This window comes from Camarhynchus parvulus, chromosome 1 (assembly GCF_901933205.1).
Source record: "Camarhynchus parvulus chromosome 1, STF_HiC, whole genome shotgun sequence".
NCBI lineage: Eukaryota > Metazoa > Chordata > Aves > Passeriformes > Thraupidae > Camarhynchus > Camarhynchus parvulus.
Window position 1 is genome coordinate 88419298 of NC_044571.1, and position 22174 is coordinate 88441471.

The following is a 22174-nucleotide window of genomic DNA, read 5'->3' on the forward strand; positions in this document are numbered from 1 at the left end:
TGTTCTCCTCACCGATCCAGGATTTTTTCTCCAGGATCCTTTTCCTTTACACACTCAACCACTGAAAACACAAAATTACATTGACACATATCCCTTGGCAAAGACATCTTCACATTAATGCACAAACAGGCCGTGACACAGCATCCTAGAGGGGAGAAAGCAAAGGATTATGTTCAGAGACGTTCCCGTGCCCCAAGCTGCGCGTTGACACAGACTGCGCACCCACGGATGCAAACAGACAAACACCTGTTTGTGCAAGGGGAGCTTGTTTCCAGCAACCTGTGGGATGGAGCTGTGGGGTCAGCACTGCAAGCTGGCATGGCAGCAGCGAGCTCTCCTTTCCTCCCCAGCACCTGCAGTCTGCAACCTCACATTGTCCCTTCCATGCTCCCCACCCCATCCCCTTTGCAATTTTTCCCTCATCCGCTGCTTCTTGGCATTTGTCTCCTACCTGTGTTCTTGAAGCACTCTTCCCATGGCCCTCTCCCTGGCTTCTCTTTGTGACATCGTGTATCTCATGTACAAAATTCATCTCACATCCCCTCCTTTGTTTTTCACATGTCCGATTTTGCCCTGCATGATTGTATCAACTGCACTTTTCCCCTAAATTCCAATGTGAAATTTTTCTTCATTCCTTGTAACTTGCCTGTTTCTGTATTCTGACTCTTCCTGCCCTTTAGATCCCAGTGGTGAGATTCCCTGGGCTTCTAGTGTGCAGCTGCTTCCCTCAAGCCCTGAAGGTATCCACTTACTGTCTCACCTAGCTCTTCCCTGTGACTCCTGCTCCTCCACCTGATCCGTGCCACTCTGCATTTCGCCTGCCAGATCGATCTGCAGCTTTCCTCTGCTCCTCTCTCCCATCTGTGCTTTCCCCTTTGTTGCAAACGCAAGTACACTCATTGTGCGCTCTGCAGATGCCCGTCCCTGCTCACTGTGTTCTCTAGGCTTTGTCTGTAGCTGCTTTGCCAGCTCAGCAGAATATATTCCATCCTTTTTGGGCACTTGCATCCTTAGACAAAATGAGGGAGGTGCAGAAGTTACATGACAGATCATTATGTGGAACAGACACTGTCCATGTCTGCCTGCAGCCCAGACAACAATGGGAATGTCATTTTCTCCGTCCAGTGTCACAAATTTGGTGCTGCACCCTGTTTGTGCTTGGTGTTTATGTGGGTGTGTGCGTGTGTTTAGGTGCAGTACATACCTGTTTGTGTACGGAGGGGATATTTTCCCTCTGTTACATTCTCTTACTGCTGTGAGTGTGGAAAACATGGTACTTTTCTACTGAGGCGTGCGCTGAGCTCGCCGGCGTGTGCCATCATACGTGAGCACGTGGCTGAGATGTGTTTGGGCTTTCATGCGTGGCATCTATTCTTCTGCTCCCAGCAAACGCGGGGTGAATGCACCTAGAAGCAATTATTTATGCATTTTGGTCTGTTACCTTGCTAGTCATGTCACTGTGTTCTGATGGGGGGCAGAGGGGACGGTGACTTTTGTGTTTATTTTGAAGGCTGAACTAACTAACTGCGAGCCATTTTCTGAGCAAAAGCAAAACACAATAACTGGGTATTTTAAGAATTATATTTACTGAGCTAACTCCTAAGTGGTTCCAAACCACTTCCAAACTGTTTGCTGAATAACAAAAGAGCAGGAGGATGTGAATTTGCATTAAATTTTCTTAGATTTACATAAATACAAAATATCTGTCCTTTCACTCACAGCAAAAGTAGCAAAATCTCAATGTGCAGAGGGAATGTGTTTGAATGCATTTATGTATTTAACCCACGCTGTTCATCTTGCTGTACTGTGTCCATTAAAAATCCCAGCAGATAATCCGCTTTGTTCTTCTTTCACGATGCCCTATACCGAATTTAAGAGGAAATAGCCAAGAATTCAACCACCGGCCAACTTTGCATTTGGGAAATGGCTTCCTGAGAGGCAGCATATTTAAATAAGCCCTGCAGGAGGGCTGGGAAGCAGGGTAGGTAACACAAGAAGAAGCAAGAGGAGGAGAAGGGAATGACGAGGGGTGACACAGCCTGTCAGAAGACTGGAAAGAGGAAGGCTGTTTTCAATCGTGATTTTTTGTGAGCCTCTCTTTGCTAACGCAGCACAGATGGAGGTCGTGGTTCTCGCTCACAGTGTGACAGACACACTCTTAACACGAGCAAAATATTCTGAAAGTAATCGCTGCCACACAACGCAAGCTGCAGCCACCACAAGCTGGCTGCAGCATCCCAAACACGAATTTTCACATTTGAGGATCAAATCAGAGCTGTCCTTCACTCAGGGTGCCCTTCACTGAGGTCAGAGTTGGTTGTTGGGTGAGGATTACGTAAGAGGCACAGGCGAAGGGAGCCAATGAGGAGACGGCTGTGGGCAGCTCTGGCTTCTGCTAACGAGGATTTCTTTGTCTTCCAGACGGCCACGGGGCCCCCGCAGCTGTTTCTGCCTCCCCGGCCCAAATGCTGGGTCCGTGCCGGCAGCAGGTACAAGGCACGGTGTCTCACCCTGCCTTTATTTGCCTTCCCCACGTGGCGCTCGGTTCGCCTTCCCGGCGGCCGGGGCTCCGGGGGGGCCGCGGGCGAGGCGGGGCCGGGGCAGCGGCGCCGTTCATCGCTCCCCGCTCTGCCCTTCGCTCACCTCCTGCCCTTCCCCCGCCCCCTGCGCAACCTGGGCAGCTCCAAGGGAAAAAAGAGAGAGAAAGCCAACGGAGAGACGTAATGGTTTTGATTCGCGGTGAAAAGAGAAGCGGCCTGAATGGAGAGTGCGAGAGGAGCAAGATGGGAGCCTTGCTTCTCTTTCACATCCCTGTGGCCATCCCCTTGGAGCACATCGGGCAATACGCCGTGAGTGCTGGGCAGAAACCTCTCCTAGGAACACTGCAGCGGCAGATCCTGCATTCCTCAGACCTTGTCCACATTCCACGAAAAGGTTGCCGTTCTAATTCCTCCTTCCAGGGTTTCGCACAGCGTTTGCCACCAGCACGATGCTCTGCAAGCAAGGCTCCCTCGAGGTTTGCTGAACTGGCAGTGGCCCCCGAAATGCAGCCTTTGGTAAGGCGTCCATCAGGTGTAAGGAGTGCCTGTAAGGCTGCAGAAATACCCAGGGAGAGGCACAGCCTCAGTCCCCACTCTCACAAACCCAGCCCTGGGGTTGCACTTGCAGAGGAGCAGCATTAGGGACAGAAAAGGGATCTGCAGAGCAGTGCTTGTTCCAGACTCCCTTCTGTTCCTTTCCCCTCTGTGTTTGAAGGCTGCAATGCCTGACTTACAATTTGGAAAAACTGAGAGAGCCCTACCATCTCTGGGACATTGCAGGAGTGGGAGGATCACTAGTATCCAGGGGACAGCAATTTATTTTATCCCAGATCTGGGGAAAAGAAGAAAGAAAGAAAAAAAAGAAGAAAAGTGAAAGAGATGTTTACATTCTGCCCTAGAAGATCTTTACCTCCCTTTGCATCCTGACACTTGAGGTCAGCTCCACACTCCAATCAAACACCAAGAGTGCCTCAGAGCAAAAGGAAAACACACCAGACAGGAAAGGCTTTCCAGACTGGAGGTCTCTGGAGGATGATTCAGGTTTGCAGAAGCAGCATCAGAGAGATTGAGGCAGCGCCAACAGGGGCTTTGTGTGAACTTCAGCACTCACGGATGAGCTCTGAGCTGGTGACAGGAGCTGTTTCAGCAGCTCACTTGTGAACAACCTCCCTCCGAGAGGTTTGGCCCTGCTTAACCCGTGCCCTGCCCATAGCACTTGTGTCCACCTCATGATCCTGCGCCATTGTGCTGCCGACAGTTCCCCTATTGTGGGTGTTTTGGTTTCAGCCTCTGCAGAATGCAATTTCTGTGCACAGAAGGGACTTCTGAAGAGCCTTCTGCATGCACACAGGCTGGAGCCCTCCTGTGAGAGGCCTTCTTTCTCAATACCCAGCAGTTCTGAGACCTGCTGGAGCAAGAAGTGTTGCCAAGTCCTCTACGCATTCCACATGTGAACCATGCTACTGGGTCATTTTCCTCTGTCAGACTCCAAAATCCAAGGACACAGCTCCTGCCACAACTCAGGAGCTCAATTTCTCAACCCCTTCTTGCAACCTGCTATTTCCAGTCCTCTGGCACGGGTCCAGCCTGGCTCCTGCACGCGGTGGGCCGGATGCAAGAGTCAACAGAGGCAGCACTGAGGAAGCGTGCCCTGGGCTGGAGCTGGGATGAGTCACTGCTCCCTTCCCTGTAATCCAGTGGGGCTGAAGGCAGCCAGCATTCCCCAGAGATGGTGACACAGGTGTCATCCCCCTGCTTTCTGGAGATTCCCCACCACTGCTGTGGGTTCACACAAGTACCTACTCTTCGCCTGTGGTTCCCAGCGGCTGTCCAGGATCGGTGAAGACCCACAGCTGGCTTACAAAGTATCCTGCCTGCTTCCGCCAGCAGAGCACTGCGTGCACTCGCTGTCCATGTGCTCAGCACAGCCCAGCAGCTCTCTGGGTGCCTCCTACATGCCCATGCCGTGCAGGAAGCCTGGGATGATAAGTGCTGCCTCTGCAGCAGCCAGGCAACGCTGTGGACTCTGGCCGGGAACCAGCTGGCCACGAGCCACAGGGGTTACTACAGAATCACAGAATATTCTGAGTTGGAAGGAACCCATCAGGATCCCAGAGTCCAGCTCCTGGCCCTGCACAGGACCATTACCAAGGGTTGCACCATGTGCCTGAGCGTGTTGTCCAAACACATCTTGAAGTCTGTCAGGCTTGGTGCTGTGGCTACTTTCCTGGTGAGCCCGTTCCAGTGCCCAGCTACCCCCTGGGTGAAAAACCTTTGCCTGATATCCAGCCTAGACCTCCCTTTACACAGCTTCAGGCCATTCCCACGGGTCCTGTCACTGGTCCGCAGAGAGAAGGGGTAATTGCCTGCCCCCGCGCTGCCCCTGCTGGGGAAGCTGTGCGGAGCGATGGGGCCTGCCCGGTGCCTCTGTTACCACCCATTCCCGTTCCCGTTCCCGTTCCCATTCCCATTCCCGGGCTGCCCGGCGGGAGCTGCTGCCCGCGGGGGGCGCCAGGGGGCGCTGTGCCGGCGGCCCCGCCTCGCCCGCGCCCTCCCCGGGGCGGGCGCGCATGCGCGGCGCGGGCGGGGCGGGGGCAGCGCGGTCCGGGGCGCGATGGGCGCGGAGGCGTGAGCGGCCCGGGGGCTCGGGCTGCGCCGAACCGGGACCGCCGACACCGGCAGGCACGGCGGGGCACGGGTGGGCCGGGAGCGGGGGCGGGGGGGGAGCGCTGGCATCACCTGCCCCGGCTGGCGGCGGGGCGGGGCGGGGGGGCCGGTTCCGGCGCTCCGCCCCTGCCCGCCCTCAGGCCGGCTGCGCTCACCGCCCTGTCCCCTCCGCAGAGGCCGCCCCCGAGCGAGGGAAGCATGTTCCGGCTGATGAGGGATGGCGAGCCGGAGGACCCCATGTTTGCCATGTGAGTTAGGGTGGGCATCCTGCGGGGGGATCGGGAGGGAGGGCTGCGGCACGGAGCGTCCCCGGGGAGGCGTGCGCTGCCCCCGCGTCCCGCCGGGCGGGCAGAGGCCGGGCGGGCCCCGGGAGCGCCGCGGCAGCGCGGCCGGCTGGGCACAAACACGGACATCCTCCGGAGGGACAGCGCGGCGAGTGACGGGGGTCGCGTCCGTCTCGTTCCTGCGATGTTGGAGCGTGGTCTTGGAGGGAAGCGTAATAAAGTAGGCCAAAAGGCATCGCAGCTGTCTGAGAGGAAGAGAGGGCTGGAATAATAACTAATCTTTTTTCTTTGCGCAAGGATTTTTTTTATTTCATTATGCAAAGTAGGGTTGCAGTTGAGATAGATAAAATCTGCTGCTCTGTCCAGTATTTGTTGCTGTTCTGCACAGGAAGTCATTAATGGAGCTGGAGAAGGCTGCTGAAGCAGTTGTCAAGTTGTGAGGAACAAAGTAAAGAGAAAACAACGAGTAGTTTTGAAACACGAGTATTGAAATCTAACAAAGGTCCCAAGAACTCTTCCTGAGATTCCTTTCACTGAATGTTTTTGTTTCCATCCTCAGTACAGAAATTGGATGCTATTGATAAATTTTGGCAGTGACACTAAGTTGGCAGCCCTTGCCAAAGTGGATAAGGAATAGACTGTAATACAGGAAGAATTTGATTATGTTAGACAAGATGCTACTAGAAATTTGGTGAAATTTATGTATGTAGAAGAATAGTCAATTTTTTGCTTATGAAATCAATAGTAAGCAAGAATTTTATGAGCTTTGAGGAGATTAGCAGGAGAGGAGACCTTGATGTCCCAGTTAGTCACCGAATGACAGCGTGTTCTCATTAACATGGCAAGTATGAGTCTAGCTTTTATTATGGGAAGCATTTCCAGTAGAGACAGAAAAGTATTGGTTTTAAGTAGTGGGTCCTTCTGTCATCTCAGGAATAGCCTGTGCTATTAATGCTGAAGAGGGATAATTGCAGGCTACAGGATGTGCAGGAAAAAAGCTATGGTATTTCCCAGAAGTTTCTTCCTGTGGCCACCCTTTTCTGTGACTGTTTATCCTTACCCTCCCTTTCCTCCTCTTGCTTCACCAACCTGTGTGAGTGCGTGCAGACCTCAAAGTGGAGGCTCCAAAAGAAGGGAAAACCAGTTGGGCATCTCAGTTACTGTCCCCTTTCTCCCTCAAATCTGGAAAAGCTGTATGTGGTCTCAACCCCTGAGGGGCCAGAGGGGTGTCAGGCCATGCAGTCCACTGTGTGTGTCCGTGTACATGGAGGGGTGAGAGGATGAGATGTGGGATCTCCTGCTCCCTGGTGCCATTAAGTGTAGCCAGGCAGCTCTCTGTGCACCTACAAAAGATGTTAGAGCACTGAGGTTCTGGAGTGGCCTTGGCCATACTTGGCTCCAGAGCAGTACTGAAGCAGGACGCCAACCTGCTTCTGAGCAGACAGAAATTAGTACCTGAGAGGGCTTCTGTGCTATGAAACCTCCTCTCACAAGAAATGTGATGGGATCCAGAGATCCCTTCCATCCCCAGTAATCACCATGGACAACACAGACCTCTCAGGATTCTGAATTTTCAGCTCGGGACGGGACGCACGGTTGTGTAAGAATAACACAGAGCTGGGAGGAGCGGATTAGATGGGGCTTTGTCCTCACCCTTGTTCTCTGCACGTCTCCCACAGGGATCCTTTTGCCATGCACCGGCAGCACATGAACCGCATGCTGTCTGGGAGTTTCGGGTTCGCGCCGCTCCTCGGCATCACCGACGGCACCACCCCCGGCGCTCGCCAGGCTGGCCGCAGGATGCAGGTAACACAGGCGCTGGGTGCAGCCTAGAATCTCTCACACTCATCTCTCTGTTTCTGTCTCCCACCCTTCCTGGGCTGGGCACCCCCCTCTCCTCCACACAAGTGGTTTTATCACTGCCTAAATCTCTTAAGCAGTGGTGTTCTGGTCCCGTTCTTTATTCCACCTGTATTGAGGTGTTGAATGCAACTGTGTTCTAGGTTGGATGGGAGAAAGGGGATAAATATGTGTTGTTTCTCATTCAAGGATGTGAGTTCATATAATGGGGAGAAATTTAGGAGCATCACCTCATGTCTGGTTTGTAGGGGTGATATGGCTCGAACCCCCAGGAATCCGTGGGGCGCTTTCTTGATCTGTTTGTAGAGCCTGAGTGTTCCCAGTTCTGTTTCTGAGTAGGATTACTGTGTTCTGATGAGGATCTAGTGTTTGGCTGCTGCAAAGTCATTTTCTGGTCTGTTTTTCTGTTCTCCTGGCAGGCAGGAGCTGTTTCACCCTTTGGGATGTTCGGCATGGTAAGTTTTCTGTTTTTCTGGGTCAGATTAGAGGCTTTCCAAGTAGTGGCTCCATACCGAGATTCATCAGCACTGTGTGCAACCAGTGCTAAAATGTAGCCATCTGTGAGCCTGACCTGCTATCCTAGCAGGTAGGGAGGATGGGAATGTCTGAGGAGACCAGGATGAGCTTTAGATTTATAGTAAATGGAATAGAGATGAAGGTGTTGAACTGAAACTGGAAGCATCTGGTTTCTCCTGCACCTCTCATTGAGTTGCTTTATGACTTCAGGCCTTTACCTTGTTTCCCCTCTAATGTTTTAATCCTGTCCGTGAGCTGTTTTTGAAGAGAGAGTCTCATCTGTGTGTATGTGGAGGTTGTATTTGCACCTTGACCAGAGAAAAGTCATAAAGCTGTTATAGCACAGTATTTCATGGGAATTGGGACAGTTAATATCTGGGAAGAGCAGGTAGTCCCTTAATGACCTCATATGTCTGAAAAGAAGCTGCAGATCTGGAGGTGATGGAGGAGCTGTGAGGATGTGAGGAAAGGACTTGGCCATCAGTAGGCAGAGAGGATTATTGCACCTCCTTTGCCAGTGGTGGAGGCTGGAGAAGCCAGCAGAATTCTTCAGGTGAACAGGGCTGAGAATGGCTGTGTGTACGTGAGAGCACCATGCTCGGAGAGTCCTGATCTCCGTCTTCCACCGAAATAACACAGTGGAAATAGGTTATTCCAGATGCAGCAGCTTCAGCTGTCTTGCTCTGCAGAATTGCCTCAATGAAAGAGACTCCAGCGTCCCGGAATTTTTGTAGCTCAGAGGAGGATTAATAAGACTACAAACACATAGACTTCAAAGCATAATAACATTGTGTGTGAGTACTGCTCTGCTGGAAACGAGAACAAGAGGCTACTCGAGGAAACAAAAAAAAAAAGAAATCAGCAAGTTTGAGCTGACATTGTAATTTTGTTTACATATTGCACAATTAACCTGTGAGACCTGCTGGCCCAGGGTGTTACTGCAGCATGCAGGTTTGCAGGATGGAAAAGGCAGGTGTTTGTAGGGGAAAGTAAGCAAATTTGTTGTTATGCTAGAAAGAAAACAATCGGTGAAAATTTTCTTATGATCACTGTTAGTGAACATGCTGAGATTTCTTCTCCTAATGTTGCTGAGTCCCCAAGCTCACAAACCCCAGTGCGTTGACAGTTGGATCCAAAGTAAAAGAACAACCTTTGCCAGAACATTGGGCAATGCATCTTGAGAGAATGGAGAGAGCAGCAGCCCCAAATTCTGTTTTGGTTGTGTTTTCTGCGCTACTGAAAGAATGTGGAAAAAAAAATCAACATTCTTCTTAGGCAGCAGGTTCTTTTGCAGACAGTGTGTTGTTCTTTCCTCATGTCCCTTCCCAGACTGACTACTCTTGTTTTCTCTTTTCCTTTTTATCAGGCAGGTGGCTTCATAGATATGTTTGGGATGATGAACGACATGATTGGAAACATGGTAAGAACCCTCCATGACCCGTTCTGTATTGAGAAGAGTGCTGAGGATTCTTCTTCCATCCCAGCTCTTATCTTACTGTGCTGCTTGAGATGGACTGAGCCACACCTGCCAAGGTGGCAGAGGCTGTAAGCTTTGCTTCATCACTGGGAGTCAGTGACGGAGCTTGCTCCTGAGTGCAGGGAGAGGAGAGGGGTGAGGAAGGAAGTGTGTGGGTGGACATGTTTAGCAAGAAATAAGTATTAATTTAACAGGAAGGTGTATTCTCCAGAAAAAGAGACCCATGGGGATTATGTTCATCTAATTGTAACTTCTTACTTCGTTGTAGCGAGGGAATTAAATGCCATCTCTTCTTCCCTGCCATCCCTTCTTTCCACCATTCCCCATTCCTTCTTGCAGGAGCATATGACAAGTGGTGCTAACTGCCAGACATTTACCTCCTCAACTGTCATCTCTTATTCCAACCTGGGTGATGGGCCCAAAGTCTATCAGGAGACCTCAGAGATGCGTTCAGCACCTGGCGGGGTAAGGAGGAGGCTGCTGGCTTTGCTGTGTGAGGGGAGGCTTCGTTTGGTGCCTTTGTGGGTGGCCACCTGCAGCACTTTGGCTTCTCAGTCAGCTGCAGTTCGAGGAGCACATTGTGCTCTTGTGACTCGCTGAACCGTGCCAAGGGCCCCTGGGAGGAAATGGGAAGAGCTGGCAGTGGGGAATCCATTCTTCCCTCTTTGTAATGTTGTGTCTGACATCCTGGGAGTGGTGGCAGTGCAAATTGGCCAAAATACTGGAGGCAGGAATCAGGGTGCCTTAGGGGCCTGGGAGAAGGAATGAAAATGTTGATTCCACTTGGGAACCTGCCCCCAGATCCGTGAGACGAGACGAACCGTAAGGGACTCGGACAGTGGCTTGGAGCAGATGTCCATCGGACACCACATCAGGGACAGGGCTCACATCATGCAGCGCTCCCGGAACCATCGCACAGGTGACCAGGAGGAGAGGCAGGACTACATCAACATGGATGAAAGTGAGTAATGCCCGTATCCTCCTCCTCCTGCCAGCCAAGCCAGGTGCTGCTCTCCCCCCCTGAGCCGGGTGTGTCCCTGGCAGGTGACGCGGCCGCGTTTGACGACGAGTGGCGGCGAGAGACCTCGCGGTTCCGGCCGCAGCGGGGCCTGGATTACCGGCGCCACGACGGCAGCGGCGGCCGGCGGGCCGAAGGGACTCGTCTGGCCATCCAGGGCCCCGAGGATTCTCCCTCCAGACAGTCCCGCCGGTACGACTGGTGAACTCGGAGCAGACCTTGTGGGGGGTGCAGCGGGGCCACCCCCAAACCTGCCTACACGCTCTTGTAAGTCTTAACAAGTCTCTTACAAGTTTTCCTTCCTCATCTTCTGCTGTGTGGTTGCCTCTTAGCCATAGGGTTATTTTTTTTCCTTGCCCTAATTTTACATTATTTTGAAGTTTCAGTTGCAAAGGTATTTTCCCGCTTTGAGAGAGCAGGGGAAGGTGTGAATTTGGAGAAGATGGAAGCTGTTTTAAGTTAGCTTTGTCATGAACAAAAGACCTGTGGTATCAGCCTTAACTGATGGCTGAAATAGCACGATGTGATGTAGGATTGCAATCTGTGGAGTGTTTATATTGTCATTTTGTGGAACCTAGAGACCATTTGCTGTCCATCCAGTTTGAAATATAAGTAAGTGCAAGTGTCTGCTCTCCTGTGCTTTGAATAGGGCTCACTAGGACATGATCTAGTGCTTGAAAAGGGACATTTCCCCCTTTTTGATGTCTAGACATCAGGTTTAAACATGTCTTCATCTGTCTTCTGCTTTCTAGGCACCACTTATTCTGTTTATGTCTTCTGTTCCCTTTCCTGCCAGGTACAGACAGTGAAACTCTGAAGCCCCTTCAAAGCACCACTTGGACCCTCCTCAAATTTAGTATTAACCTCCCTCCCACTTAAGAATTGAAACAAAGCAACTAATCTTCTGCATTGCTCTAGTTCACCCCATTTGGGTGCTGCAGTGGGGCATGGGGAATCTCACTGATGTGCAAGGAACACATTAATTGCCCATTCCCTCTCTGCTGTCCCTGGGCTCTGTTCTTTCTGCCAGTAGTGCTGGGCATGAGGAGCTACCACCTTGCCTCTTCCATCCTTTCCACTCTTTCTGTGCTGGGTTGGGCTGGTTCTGAAGTTTGTGTTTAGTCCCCTCTGAAAGGAATGTGAGGGAATTCTGCTCGAACCCCCTGTCAGTCCCCTCACCGGGACAGAGGCTTCAATTCCCCTGCTGCTCCTCAGTGCGTCTCTGGAGGAGCAGAAGGATGTGTGCATTGGAGAAGGGAGGAGCAGAACAACAGCTCGATCAGCCTGTGGGCCCCCTGACCCCTCTTCCGTCAGCTCCCCCACTTTTTTAATTTGTGAAACTTGTAACTAGATGTTTACTGAATAAAGAAACAAACTGTAAAATATTGGTGGATCAGTCTTTACCTTCAGCTGACCTAATTGTGCCTGCTGTGGAATTAACCAACCTCTTTCACATCCTTGGAAAATTGCTGAGGAGAAACTTGGTGTGAAATTTGTTTTCTTATAGAAAATAGCCTAACACCCTTCCCATGTAGTCACAGAGTGAGATGATGCTCAACGTGGAAATTGTGAAAGAAGACCCAAGAACTCACCATTTGCAGAAAATGCCCTCTAATTGCTGTAGTTTTGCTGTGCACTCAAGGGAAATTGGTTGGTCTTTCTTGCGGCCTGGTCAGCTGTGCAGCCCTGAATTGGGCCTCTGGGGTTCCTGCACAGACAGGGAATATTTCCATTATTTTCTTATTATATCACTGCAACCCTGGCTGACGGTATGAATGACCTTTCCTTAACTTCAGTATTAGATGAAAGTTGAGAGGCATTAGGAATATAGGACCAGGGAAAATCTCCTGGGTTCTTGGCCAGTTTTGTGCTCTGGCACACACTCTTACACAAACCTTTTCATCAGTTTATTTGGAACAGAAGGCAGGAAATCAATTCATGACTTACACTTGGAAGTGGTGTGCTGGGATCTTGTGGTGTATCTCTCTGTTGTACATGTGTGCACTAACAGAGACACACCTTGCTGGGGACTGACTGTCCTGCCCTGAGAAAAGGATGAAGCATCCTTTGGAAGCTCAGGGCAGAGTTAGCAGGGTTCCACCCTTCAAGGAAGTGCAGAACAGAGCTGGCTGGAGCCCACTTCCCCGTGCTGTTTTGTCCCATGGGAAACCCCAGTAGGAGTCATAGAATAGTTTGGTTTGGAAGGGACTTCAAAGACAGCAGCCTGCTGTCCCTGGCAGTGGAGTGACTTTCTGGAGGTGTCAGAGTCAAAGCAAGCTCTGAAGAGAGCAAGGCTGAAGGAGGAGCTCCACAGAAAAAAGCAGGGCTTAGGAGAGGTTTCTTGGAAGTCATCTTGGGGTTGCCAGACTGTGAAAGAAGGCACTGCAACAGCAGCCCTCATCTCTGGCACTCTTGAGCAAGTGCAAGGTGTGGCACCTGGTGCTTTGATCCAGTGAAGAACCAGCTGAGCTCAGAAAGGTGCTCACAGCATGGAGATGGTGGCAGTAACCAGCTGCCAGGTCCTGGCCAGGTTTTGAGGTGATGTTTGAGATGGAGAACAGGTGTTGCATTAATAAGCAGACAGGACTCAGTTTCTTCATGCAGAAAAGCCAAATCTTTATTGTATAGGTCATATTTTATGTGGATTTATTGTATAGGTCATCTTTTATAGGATTATCAGAAGGCAGTGTGTCAGATCTTAGTGGTGGACAAGACATTCACACTTAGTTCATTGGTCAGTACATGGTATTTTGCATGTCTATCAAACTTTATAGTTAGTTTACATATTTTTTCTCCTGATTCTCATGAGACAGATCTTACTGTTTATGCAGGTGCTAGTTGTTTTTCACTCAAGAATAAGTTGTTGTGTTAACGAGCTCTCATACCAAGATTGTTTTCACATGGGAACTTGCAAATTACTTAGCTGCACTTAGAAGAAATGACAGGCTAGCTATTAATTTAACAGAGCAGGCCTGATTTTATGAGACCTTTCTTTTATAATTCTTCTACCTGTCTACAACAACAGGAAGGTGGCCGTGGTGGGGATTAGCATTGACCTTTGATCGTGAGGATCCATTCCTCTTTGGGCATGGATTTCCTAATCTTGATCTAATCCCAAATCCCTTTATCTGGATTCAGCCTTTGCTCCCTGTTGGGTGCTGTCCTGATTACAGATTTAGGTAGGACCCTTGTTGCTCTTCCACTCGGCAGTGGGAGGGAGATTTACCTGGCTGTCTGAGCCTTGCTGAGTGCTGCGCAGTCATTCCCAAGGTCTCAGCCTCCTCCAGGGACAGCAGGGCACTGGTGGTCTGGGAATATGGGAAAAGCTTCAGTGAGAGGAGAAGTTGTTAAGGCGAGAGCCCAAGGGAGAATTTTAGAGATCCCAAACCAGACATAGGGGAAGTGTATTGAGAGGGTGAGTCCTTTGCCTGGCCCAGGCTGACATGAGCGCTTCTGGCTTCAGAAAGCAGGAGGGTTTTCTCCAAAGAAGGGAACACATCTAGCTGGGGTTCATTTTTTCCAATGAGTTACAGTTTCAAGTGAAATGGTTTGCCCTTAAAAGCAATCTACCTCCTGTATCAAGGCACAGGAAGGGCTGGGATGAGACTCTTCCATTTCTGAAATGTCACAACAGAAAATCTGCTGTGCCAGCAAGATGGAGAAAGAGAAGGCTGGATGTTCTCAACATGAAAATCAAACAGTATTTCTTTCAGATGGGCAGGATGTGGTTCCAAGTCACCCATATCCATCCAAGGAAGACAAAATCCCTTCTTGCTCCTTCTCCCATAGCTGTCACCTTCAAATTGGACAAATTGAAGCACCAAAACAGGGCAGTTGAGTGGTACTACTGCATCTTCTTAAGGAGCAAGCAGGACACCTGAAGTGAGACAGAGGGGCCTGACATGCTTTAAAGAGACAGAGGGAAGGGGAGGGGGGTAGAATGAGGTGAAGATAGGCTGGAAACACTAGTGGGAAGATGGATAGTATAACCTTGGAGGGGAATGCACTAGCTACACACAAATAAACCAGAAACTTAGGTGATTTTGTTGGTTGTATATTCAGTTTTCCATAATTAAAAATATATCTTAAAAATAAAAACCATTAGGGCTAGTGGAAGCTTTGTCCTTACATATTTTTGTGGGTAGCCCTGAAGGTCTGTGCACCTTTCACTGTACTTTTTGAGGTATTGTAAAATTCTGGGGGAATTGTAGAATACTGGGGAGAAAGAATTGTAGAATACTGGGGGAAAGTTAAGCTGGTGTCAATACTTGTAAATAAAAAATGAGATGATATCCACACCTGTAAACCAGGCAAACTGACATTAAATCAAGATAAGAGATGTAAAATGCATTAAATTTAAAAATAAGCATTTATGTCTCAGTGTTTATAATATGTGATCTCACTTCTCAAAATTGTTCCTGTCTAACAACTGTGATAATTTCTGATTAAATTATGGGTTGGGTTAACAAAGGCACTACAGCAACCCAGAGTCAGAGGTTGCAACAGGACAAAGCATTTTATCTGGCCACACAAGACTGTGTTCTGAAGTAAAACAAGTTAGTAATTATTAAAACAACAAAAAGGCCAATATTATAAATTTTAGTTCACTGATAGATTTCAAGTAATGAGGGGGAAAAAAGAGTGTAGAATATGAAATTATTTCCAGTAGGATGTTGTTGTGAAACTAATGCTCATTAGTAACTTGATTAATGATCTGAAAGAAGGTATTAAACCAGTGCTGATGAAGCTTTCAGAGAATCCCAAGAACAATGGATGTAATAAATGTTGGAAAAAGATGAGATGTACTGAACAGTCAGTAACTATTGGTGTGTTTATTTATAAACAGTAGGTATTTTTGGCTGCACTGAATGCAGAAAAGACATTCACCCAGGGACATAAACATAGTCTGTGCTCTTTCAAGATGGAGAACTCCAAAAGGAATTGAGATTGGAAGACAACCAAGGAAATGAATGGTACTTGCATAATTCTTCCTCTGTGCTGATGGGTTACACTGGGGTGCATTAGCCTGTGTTCACCAAGAGCAGAGGTAAAAATTCTCCCCTTTGAAGAATCACAGAATGGTTTGGGTTGGAGGGGACCTTAAAGATCATCCAGTTCCAGCCCCTCTGCCATGGGCAGGGACACTTCCTCTAGACCAGGTGGCTCAGAGCTCCATCCAACCTGGCCTTGACCACTGCCAGGGATGGGGCACCAACAGCTTCTCTGGGCAACCTGTGCCAGTGCCTCACCATCATCACAGTAAAGGATTTCATCCTCATATCCAGCACAAACATGCTCTCTTTCTGTTTGAAGCCATCCCCCTTCTCCTGCAACTACATGCTCTTGTAAATAGTCTTTCTCCATCTTTCTTGTAGGGTCCCTTCAGGTACTGGAAGGCTGCAATTAGGTCACCCCAGAACCTTCTCTTCTCCAGACTGAACAACCCACATTCTCATTAATAAATTTTCTCAGCCTTTCTTTGTAGAAGAGGTGCTCCATCCCTCTGATCAATTTGGTATATCAGAGTAGTGAACCAGTTGTGGGAAATCTGGGTATTGGACAGTAAAAAGGAAACCAAAGGAGACTCAAGAAGGTTGAAACAAGGATGACTTGAAGCCTGGAAACACTGCCCAGCACTATAGGCTAACATGAGCTGAACTCCTGTGTCTGAGTTCACTCCACTGGAGCACAGGCTGGCGTTACCTAAACGGGAATGAAGCTTCTGACAGCAGAGGGCTCTTCAGCCCAGCAGAAAACCTGCAGCGACCTCACCATGGAACTGGGAGTGAATGCAGACCTTGTCAGAGCAGTAGAGCACACCTCCGTTTCCCAGCTCCCCTTACTCCAAACCCCAAAAAGAATTTGGGTAGTGGGCACAGGAATGGGGTGAGGGAGTTCTTGGCCACTTGAGAAGCCAAGCAATGGGATTATACCAGGCCCTTGGGCCTTCAAAAATCTGTGAGTAGGAGAGGGAAACAGACTGGCACAGGGCTAGACAGAAGGGAAAGGTGGGAAGGGCAAAAAGAGACCTTTTGACTTGACAAGGGCTTCAAAGCAGGTGGGACCACAAAGAGCTGCAGGAAACGGAGCTCTCTCTGGGCACAATGGTTTGCTCAGGAAACAAACAGGCACTGCCATGGGGCTGGAATGTAAAATCCTACAGGCTCCAGTGCTGGAGAACAAAAGGATTTAAAATAGACCTCAATCTGGTGTATAACTTAAAACTGATTTGTTTGATTTGCAGTATTTTTTTACTTTCCATAACACTCTAAAAAATTGACTTGATTTTATATTTCAGCCCTGTCTTAAATGTAACTGGGATTTTTTTCCCTCCTGGGAATTTTCCTTTTTAAAGACAACACTTCAAAAACTGTTTCCATGGGGAAAGTTCACTTTGGTTATTATTACTTCCACCATCTCCTCACATCTGGATGGCTTTTTAAATCCTGAGGGCACTTAATACAAACTTAGCATGGTGGGAAAAGGTAATAAAAGGAAGGGAAATAGAACAGACACTACCTGTCTCCAGCTGCTGGTGATGTAATGTCCAGAGGTAAAATGGGAGATCAGACACTAGCCTCACCATTTCCATCCCTTACTAATGACAGAAAAGGAGAACAAAGATTGCAAAAGAACAAATGCTTGAGTAAATAAATAAATCCCATCAACACTGCCAAATTGAGTGAGGGTATCACACAGGAGGACATAGGTGGCCTTGAAGGTGTCAGTAACAGCAAAAGGGCTAAAGTTGGTAGCACAGAGTGAAAGGGAAAAGGAGCATAGGACCTAAAATCAAGATTTTGGCTATAAACTGGAGCTTTTCTGATTATAACCATCAGAAAAGAAGAAATACTCAGGATGACCAGAGGAGAAGACATGCAATCCAGGAGGCATTTCTGGTAGTTATAGGTGTGTGTTACTGTGCCTCTGAGAGATGCTGATCAGACTTCACCTGTGAAAGAGAACTGTGCTCATTTCTAGCCAAGAAAGCCTAAATTGAAGTGCAGGTAAGAGAGCATTTTTGCACTCTATTTGAAGAGCAAGTAAGAGAGTAAGGAGAGCTCACGGTGCATGAGGGGGCTGATTTGGTTAGTTAAGCAAAGTGAAGTCTGTTCTCAAGGGAAATAAACACCAGGGAGGAAGAACAGCTTCAGCTAGAGCCAGGCTGGCACAGGCACAAGAGAATATCAACTAGCTGTGAATTCACTTAAGCTGGAAATTAAAAAACTTTAAACCACTACAGCAGTTGGGTTCTGGGGCAGCCTGCCAAGGGCACCAGTGGGGACTATAAAATTTACCAATTTGGGGTTAGCACCTGAGAAGCTTTTGCAAGGGATTGTGAGACCACAGTGGTGAGAGATCACACTCGGTCACCAGGAGCCTCCTTGCTTTTGCTCCCACCAAAGAGATCATCCATCTTCCCACATCCTGAAACCAGTGCTAAATGCTTCAGAGGCAGATACAGGCAAAGCCTCCCCAGAAACATTTTCTCCTGATCTGAAGGGGCTGGGGCTTTACTTGTCCTCAGAACAGGAGGGTGCAGGGCAGTTTTTAACATGTGCACAAGTGCTACAGGAATTCTGAACATTCTTGCTACTGTAAAAGTGTCACAGCTCTCGAATCCAGCTGACATTTTGCTGCCTATTGAATTCATCACAACAGGAATATAATTGCACACAGCACAAAGAATTTTTGCAAATGAACTCCTTTCCTTGGCAGGAGAAGAGCCTGCCACCAGCAGAGGAGGCAGACAATAGTCCAGCCTAGTTCCACACTGGATCAAGAGGGATGCTTCTGGAAAACTGCAGAAGATGAGAGAAAAACACCCAAAAGATGGGGTGCCTGTGGAACCAGCAGAGAAAACAGGTGGTTTTTATATGAGTATTTCCGCTAAGCAGTGACTTGTACTAGGAAAAGGGATGAAGAAAGAAGAGCCCTGCAGGTGGGAACACAGACTCCCACGGAGAGGATGGCAAAAAGGGAAAGGGGTCACAGAAGGAAAATGAGCAGCTATTCCAGGGCATACAAAGGAGGCAAGAAGGATGTCAGAGATCTGAGAGACACATTTGCAGCAGCTGACATGAGCTGTGAGATTCTTCTGACTACTCTACCTTGCTCTGCATCAGAATCCTGCAGAGGCAGGGCCCCATCCCAGGAAGGATGGTTCAGCTGTGGCAAGCAGCAGGCACAGCCCTCAGTGGCTGCTGTTAGGGGAGTCTTTGTAAAGAGGTACAGCCCCATGGGCAGCAGAGGGGGACACACACCATCTGTGCCAGCTCTCCCCAGAGACCAGACTGCAGGCACCCACCTGGCACAAAGGGCCTTCAGAGGAGCACCCTGGTGGAGGAGAGGCAAGGCATCCCTGCAGGGAGCTCTGGGGACCACACAGATGCATCATCACCCTGCAGAGCAGCAGATACAATATGGCTGGCATGGCTATGGCCTCTGCAGCACCACTCCTCAGCTGGCCCCAGGAGTTCACAGGAGGATGGATGCAGGTGGTGGGCACATGTCCTGCTCCTGGGCAGGGCTGCCATCTTCCCTGCTGCCCCAGAAAGGCCTGAGGAAACCTGCTGTCCATCCAGAGATGTGCCCCCCAGCCAGTGTCAGTGATGCAAAGGAGGCTTGGTAATGTGTAACAGCCTCCTTTGGTGGGTCCACACCAGCCCATCATTGTTCAGGGAACAAAGCACCCTGCCAAAGGTCTCCTCTGGAGAACAGAGGCAAGGGCAGCCTCAGCAACCCCAGTAAAGAAAATATTGACTCCTTCTGAGCACACAAAGACCATCTCTGACTCCAGAGGTACCTTGGCACGGAGCAGTGCAGGATGGGGAGTACCTTAGAGAAGCCCTGCAGGGTGTCTGCCCAGCTGTGACACTTCTCCCCACTCTCCAGGTACAGATGGGCACTGCTGCAGAAGCCAAGCTGCTGGCAGCAGCTGCCCAGCACCTTCACCACCTTCAAGAGGGGGAGCAGCAAGCTCCCCAGAGGAAATTGTGTCCCAAGAGTGCAATAATTACAAACATTAACCCCAATCCCTGATTACCTCTTGCCACAGGGCAGCTAGAGGTGGCTGGCAAAAGTTGGACATCAGTGATAGAGCAATTCAGGTCCTCTCCTACCTCATCCCTTTTCTGAACCCACGTGAAAGGTACGCAAAGAGGGTTTGCAGTGAATCACTGTGCAAGAGCTATTAGACTTTCTGTGCTGGGGATGGCAGATCTCCTGCTCCTCATTTTGGGATGGACATTTCTCTGCACCCTCTTCTACAGTCCCCTAAACCTGATTCCTTTGCAGAGCCTAACGTGTCCAGGTATTTCTGTTTTCCTCTACTCAGGTCTTTTCTTTGGAAAAAAATGGGTTAAAACATAAAGACATTTTATAATGAAAACTTATAATGCTCAGTACTTACCTCACTCTTGCCATCTTCAAAGTGATTTATAAATGTTAACTAATTAATTAATCTTCACATCTTCTCCAACTGAAATTCAGAGTCACGGCTGAAGCGAGCAGAAAAATAAAACCCATGGTTTTCAGGTGAAGGGCAAAGGCAAACCTATGCTCCTGCCCTCTGCTTGCCATCCAGCAAGGCAATTTGCAGCAATACTTTCATTCTGCACTGCAACCCTCTCATTTATTTTTCAGTCCTACCAAAGGTCTGAAGTAATTTTATGTGCTACCTCCAGCTTTCCTTTTCTTAATGGAGGTCTTAAAAGGTGCTCCCTTTGAAAAGTAAACAAAATGGAAGACTTTCAGAGCTGTGTTTAATCCCAAACTCTCCTAAAATCCATAACACAGCCAGCCTTGAGAGGGGGATACAGGCAAATGGGGAGGGGGAGCAAAGCCAATCTATGGCAAATGCTGCTCCCAGAGGATGAGCTGACCCTGGGACACGGTGAGGAGTGGGCTCTCATGTAACAAAGTTATGGCACAAGGACTTGTGCCAGCTGGGACTGAGCTGTGAGGATCCAAGTGTGGGGCCTCAGCACAGCCTGGGGCTGGAGTGGTGAGCCCCACCAGTCCCACGCTGGTCCACACACTGGCTGCTGTCACCCACATGGGGAATTGGTGCTCCCAAGGCGGATGGCAGCGTGTGGCACAGAGCTCGGGCACTGCTCTGCCCAGCCCTTGCTGCACAGGGCATCACACGAGCGCTGTCACACACAGCCAGCCTGCAACTCTCAGTGCTGCCTTCCAACTCTACTCGTGGGATCTGCAGCCTGGATTTAAACTGGATTCAGGGCATTGAAACAGAGCCTTTGTGTCTAATAGCCACAGTTTGGTTAAAGATAGCAAAGCCCAACAGACCAGAGAGAAGATGAGACACTCAGGGCAAGGAGCTGTTACAGCTGCTCCTCCTAAGCAGCAGGTTCTTGTGGGACACAAATATCTTCCTGCAGTACTGGTAACTTCAGCTCTCCCTGGAGGTGACACTGCTCCAGCCCAGCTCCTGCTGGACGCCAGCCAGTGGCTGTTAGGACACGTGCTGTGTCCGGCTGCTCAGCTCCCTCCCAACCCATTCTCATCACACCCCAATGGCTTTGCAAGCAGCAAATCCTTCAAAGGGTGTGAGGTGCCAGACATGTGGCAGGTGCTTGACAGGTATCTCCTCCCCAGTTGGCACCTGGGCTCCAGAGCAGCCCTTCCCAGGGAGCTGAAGCTCCCATACATATGGACATTATTGTTCCTGCAGACAATCACAAACACAGCAAGTGCAGTGCCTCTGCTCCCTGACAGAGACAGATGAAGGTGATGTGACGCAGAGGGAAGAAGGCTCAGGTGATTTAAACAAAAGCTGGAAGCTTTATCACAATCCCTCCCAACAATTTATGGAGAACAGGATTCATCAGGGAAACTCTCAAATTCAGTAGGCCTCTCTAGGTGGGCATACACAACCCAGGTCCAGCTATCCCCTCATGTGTTCCAGCAGCCAGATCTGTCTCCCATCTGGACAACTTCATACCAAAACTCTCCCACTTGGCACTTCTGGGCCAGGCAACTACAGCCAAGGTGCTCGATGCCCTGTGCAACAGGAGGGGGGAAGGTGTGGGGCTGCCTGAGCTCTTGGGAGACACCAGCCAGTGAGAGCCATCACCCCAGGAGAGCTGGCATAGCCCTGTCCCCAGCACAGCCAGCTGGTGCGCCCAGCCCTGTGACCACACACAGAGGAACAAAGAAAGCTGCTGGGGAGTTTTAGGAGCTCTTGGCTTCGGGTGACAGGGCTTTCCCACTGACAGTCAGGGCTGTATTACAGTAGCCTGGAATTAGCAAAGCAGGGATATTGCATTAAACCTGCCTTTTGTGGGGTTTGAGATCTGAAATGGCACCTTGTTACCACCGAAACAACACAGACTCACCCGCCTCCCCTTCACACCTACACTGCCTTGGCTCCAGCTCTCACCTGTCTGCACAGGGAGCTGACCCAGGAGAAAACCCACCCCAGCCAGTGAACCCAACAAGGCCCCATGGAGACAAAGCTCCCAGCTTCCCTTCACTGGATTATTTTTTTCCATGCTTTGCTCACACACAGAAACACAGGTTCAGGGAATCAAATTTTAGTCTTGGCACAAGGCGCAGAACCAAGCAGGGGTGGGAGTCACGGTGTCAATTTACATTTACATCAGCTACATGTCATGGAGAGGCAGTGTGACACTGACACCCATCTGACTCGGCTCCAAGCCAGCCCTGAGGAGGCATCCTTTGAAGAATCTGAGTTAGATTTTTTCCTGGGCATCTCACAGGAGTCACTTTCACTGATTTGGATTTTTTTTTCCAACCAGACATCACCACCACCCAAGAACAGCTTGTGCAG

The 22174-nt window shown here is 49.5% G+C and overlaps 1 protein-coding gene across 2 annotated transcripts; it reads left to right on the top strand.

Moving 5' to 3' along the window:
- Positions 1 to 5124: 5124 nt before the first annotated feature.
- Positions 5125 to 11745, top strand: MLF2 (myeloid leukemia factor 2). Of its 2 annotated transcripts, none has more exons than XM_030956399.1 (9): positions 5125 to 5222; positions 5382 to 5455; positions 7171 to 7297; positions 7771 to 7806; positions 9234 to 9287; positions 9684 to 9809; positions 10146 to 10305; positions 10389 to 10629; positions 11159 to 11745. In XM_030956399.1, exons 2-8 carry the CDS (start codon positions 5406 to 5408, stop codon positions 10565 to 10567), a joined length of 732 nt encoding a protein of 243 aa, XP_030812259.1. In that variant the 5' UTR covers positions 5125 to 5222; positions 5382 to 5405; the 3' UTR covers positions 10568 to 10629; positions 11159 to 11745. The 2 variants fall into 2 exon arrangements, with proteins under 2 accessions (XP_030812259.1, XP_030812270.1); XM_030956410.1 differs by having other exon boundaries at positions 5137 to 5238.
- The last annotated feature ends 10429 nt before the right edge of the window (positions 11746 to 22174 follow it).

Excerpts from the sequence above, each read along its gene's own strand:
- MLF2 (XM_030956399.1), top strand. The coding sequence starts at position 5,406 with ATGTTCCGGCTGATGAGGGATGGCGAGCCGGAGGACCCCATGTTTGCC. Across the intron at positions 5,456-7,170 it reads GAGGACCCCATGTTTGCCAT|GGATCCTTTTGCCATGCACC; the intron begins GTGAGTTAGGGT and ends CGTCTCCCACAG. Across the intron at positions 9,810-10,145 it reads TGCGTTCAGCACCTGGCGGG|ATCCGTGAGACGAGACGAAC; the intron begins GTAAGGAGGAGG and ends ACCTGCCCCCAG.